The 3724-nt window shown below is 66.8% G+C and overlaps 1 protein-coding gene across 6 annotated transcripts in view; it reads right to left on the reverse strand.

Annotated features, from left to right (window-relative positions):
* The window catches only part of LOC113214616 (protein sprint), a 242480-nt gene that overhangs the window by 76889 nt on the left and 161867 nt on the right, over positions 1-3724 (reverse strand). For 2 of the 6 annotated variants that reach the window (XM_026434052.2, XM_052263488.1), the window contains exon 2: positions 1472-1761. The exons of the other annotated variants lie outside the window; for them this stretch is intronic. In XM_026434052.2, coding sequence (XP_026289837.2) covers positions 1472-1734 — 263 coding nt within the window. In that variant the 5' untranslated portion in view covers positions 1735-1761. The remainder of the gene's footprint in view (positions 1-1471; positions 1762-3724) is intronic. 6 annotated transcript variants of the gene reach the window in all.

The following is a 3724-nucleotide window of genomic DNA, read 5'->3' on the forward strand; positions in this document are numbered from 1 at the left end:
CCGCCAGCAGCAGCAGCCACTGCGGTGCATATTTGTCGCACCCTGCCGGAAACGGCGCAGACCGACTGCGCGGCGCTGCGGCTGCGCTGGACAGGGCGGGGCGAGGCGTACTGCTGAGGTGCCTCTATCGAGGCCCCCTCGCCGCTGCTGAAGAGAAGAACCTGCTGCCAGCAGCGGAAGCGGGTCTGGTTAGGGGAAGGGGAGGGAAGGGGGGAGGGCTGGACTGGAACCCGCCCGTCCGTCCCACCCGTCCTGCCTTCTACTTTGCTCTGGAACCGAATTAAATCAAGAAGCTCGCGGGGGACGCGACGCAGCTCACTGCCGGCGGGGGCCGAGTGCGACGCGCCCGCGCGCTTGCGCAACACCTGTGCGGCACAGAGAAAGTCTCCTCTCGGTGGCGGGGCGTGGTGGGGCGTGGCTCCGGGGAGGGGGCCGAGGGGGACACACGCACGCACACACTGGGAGGCGCAGCGGGAAAAGAGGGTCAAGCCCAAAGCTATACGTGTCGCAGCGTCGCCCGGCTCAACCAGGACGGGCAGGGCGCTGCATATGGGCAGGGCGGGCAGGGCGGGCAGCGCGGGACGCGAGTGGGGCAACGCCCGCGCGCGGCCGCGTACAGTCCGCTGCAAGAGGTGCAGCCCGCAGAGCACCAAGAAGCATGCACCGCGAGGGGTGTTTCGCCCTAGTTTAGTGTGTCCAGCAGCGGGACGACTGCGGTCGAAAGCGCCACCGGCTAAGCGAGGCTCTTCTCCTCCGGAAGAAGAAAGACACCTGGATTAGGGCCTCGCTTTAACAGCGGCTGGCGCGCGGGCTGGCGGCACTTTCGCGACAGATCAGAGGTGACGGCCGAGGTGCAAGTCACGGCGCCCGTAATAACGAAGGGACTCTCGCCGGCCCTCAGACGCGGCCGCCGGCAGCGCCGCGACCAGTTCTCGCCTTCCGTGACCTCACGGCGAGCGACGATGAGCAGACGAATCCAGTAGCAGCTGCTGCTGCAGTAGCGGCGGCTGGCCCGCGCGCGCCGGCAGAGAGAGAAACCGGAGTAAAAGTGACCATCATGTGACCGACAACTCCCGGGCAATGTGTGCCACCGAGGCTGCGGCTGCGTCACTGGCCGCACGAACGGACTCCACCGCGAGATAATGTAGGCATTTCGAAATAGGTCAAAAAACTACAAGCAATGTGAGGTGCGTGTACTTTTCCTTGTAGTGCACCACTCCGCGGGTCACCTGTTCTACAAGTGTTTGACATTCAAACACTATGAAGGGGAATGGAAACAAAAATGACTCACGAAAGTGACGTCGACTCGATGGTGATGGTGATGGTGACATATTCTATGCAAGTGACGTTCAAATGGCAAGTGATTGGGTGTTAGGCACTCTAAGGGTGAAAGTTGGAGATTTCGAATTTGCCCGTTTCTGTTTTTCTGTTGGTACTTCCCCCTCGCAAAACTGTGTTCTTGAGACCTCACCTGCTCTTCCAGTTGCCGATCTCCGCGTAGCGCCGGCTGCCGGGCGGCTGCTCCTGCGCGCTGGGCGCTATCACCTTGGCCGCGGCGCTGCTCAGGCTGGCGGAGCGGCGGTGCGCCGGCTTGGGCTTGCACAGGCGCCGGCCCGCCGTGGCCACCACGGGCGCCGACTTCCTCTTAGCGACGTCGTTGTGGTTCACGTCCGGCGGCGCTGACTCCGGCGCGGCGGGCGCGGCGGCGCCGCCTCCTCCTCCGGGGGGCAGCATGTCGGCGGCCGCTCACAGCATGGCGTCCTGCGCGCAGGTCGCCGTCAGACAAACGAGCCGTCACGTGCAGTCACGTGGGCTAGCACCGCCCGGGGCGGGGCGGGGGAGCCGGTGAACGGGTGGTGAACAGCAGACGACGCAAGGCACACGACGGCGACGTTTAGCACCCGGGGGGCGGCACCCAGGTGCGCGGCGGCGCGCGGTGTGGTGAGGCAAGGGGAGGCCGAGCGGGGCCAAGGCCGGGCGTTAGAAACCTTTCACGGGGGGCGCGCACGCACAGGCGCACTCCCGCCAGGCCCTGGGCGGCCAGGCCTCGCATGACCTGGTTGGGTTGCTGGTCATCCGTGGCAGTCCGTCCGCCCGTCCGTCTGTCGCTGCCCAGCGGCGTGGAAAACGCCAATAATGACACGCGCCGGTGGGACACGCGAGCGCCTCGCGACACGGTGGGGACGTCCGCCCGGCCCGCGGCCCGATACCTTCAGGGACCTCGCGGAGCCCTGGCGGGGGGGCCTCGCGGCACGCGGGAGCCGCCACTCTCGAGGAACATTCACGAGGCCGCCATCACGACGAAGGCCATGATCCATCACGATCAACGACGTCAAAGTCGCAGCCGCGCCTCCGGACCTACGCCTCTCTTGCGGCTTCCACCGCCGGCGAGGTGATTTAGACGATATCGACTTGTTACTCTCTTTTCCTCGGGGTGTACTACTTTTCCATCCGAGCACACCGCCCCTCCCCCAAATCCCTGGCTGCGACGCGGAAGAGAGCGAGCGGTGGTGCGCAGTCGGTAATAACAGCCGCGGTAGGCAAGAAGAGACAGGCCTAAAGCCTAAAAGCGGCGCGGCCCGCAACATTCCTCGCGGCCCTGATGGCGCACCGAGTCAGCGGGCGGCGGCGGGCAGCGGCACGTCGCGCGGAGCGAGCAGTCCGGACGTGCTGACACGCTGCTGACGTGCCCGCCCCGCCCCGCACGGCACCGCCCCGCCACGCACAGAGGATAAAAATATAATCGAGCGGGCTCCTTTCTCCTCATCCCTCCAACTGCTCCACACTACATTGCTCCATCCATGTGGGTCCGACCGACTGACGTGCAGGCCGGCTGACTGACTGACCACTTGGAGACGTGAAACACGCCGCGTAACGTTATCGGCCCGGCCAAAGCATGTAGTAGTACAATACACAGCGCGCCCCTCCGCCTGCCAGTCTTCTGTCTTCTCTGCCGGTGCGGTGCGGCTCTCCGCCCCCCACCCCCCTCCTCCCCCTCGAGCCATTGTTTTCGGAACGGGGGAAAAAGAGCAGCCGCGCCTTAGCACAGCGCCGGGACGAGCACAAGGAGCCGCGGCGGGCGTTGCGTCAGGGGAGCGCCCTGCCCTGGCGGAGGACGGCCGACGAGCAGCTCTGACCTTCTGGGCTCCTCGCGCTCTGCTCTGTTGCCCGGAGGTCCGGCGGCCCTTATACGGCGGCTGTCAAAACGCGCCGCGTGTTTTTCGTGACTCCGGAGGTGCCGCAGCTCGCAGGCCCCGCCCCGCCCCGCCCTGCCCCGCCCCGGCGTGCCGCGCCCCATTGAGGACGAGGCCGCCCATCCATCACCCGCTGCGGCACGCACGGCCCGGGCCGCCAGACCCACGTAGCGCCGCCATAGCGCAGCCCGCCGCGATCAGCCCGGCGTCATTTAATACCCGTGTTCCGTAAGAGCCGGCCGGCCGGAGGGAGGGACAGCTACAGTTTTTCACCCCGCCCAGCCCCGCGCTCGTGTTGGGCTGCGATACGAGTGTCTCTTTCCCCCGGGCCGCAGCGGTGCGGGTGCGTGGGTGCCGCCCGTATCTAATCTCCCGCCCTCCCCTGCTCCCTCCCCTCCGTGACCGCCAACACGAGCACGCCACGCTTACGCCACGCCACGCCACCGGGCGGCAGTGCAGCAAGTACCACCACCGCCGCAGCACCGGACATTTCCAAAGCCCGGCCGGCGAGCGCGCTCTCCCCAGTGATG

This window comes from Frankliniella occidentalis, unplaced genomic scaffold (assembly GCF_000697945.3).
Source record: "Frankliniella occidentalis isolate FOCC.00 unplaced genomic scaffold, Focc_3.1 Scaffold12, whole genome shotgun sequence".
NCBI classification, from domain to species: Eukaryota; Metazoa; Arthropoda; class Insecta; order Thysanoptera; family Thripidae; genus Frankliniella; species Frankliniella occidentalis.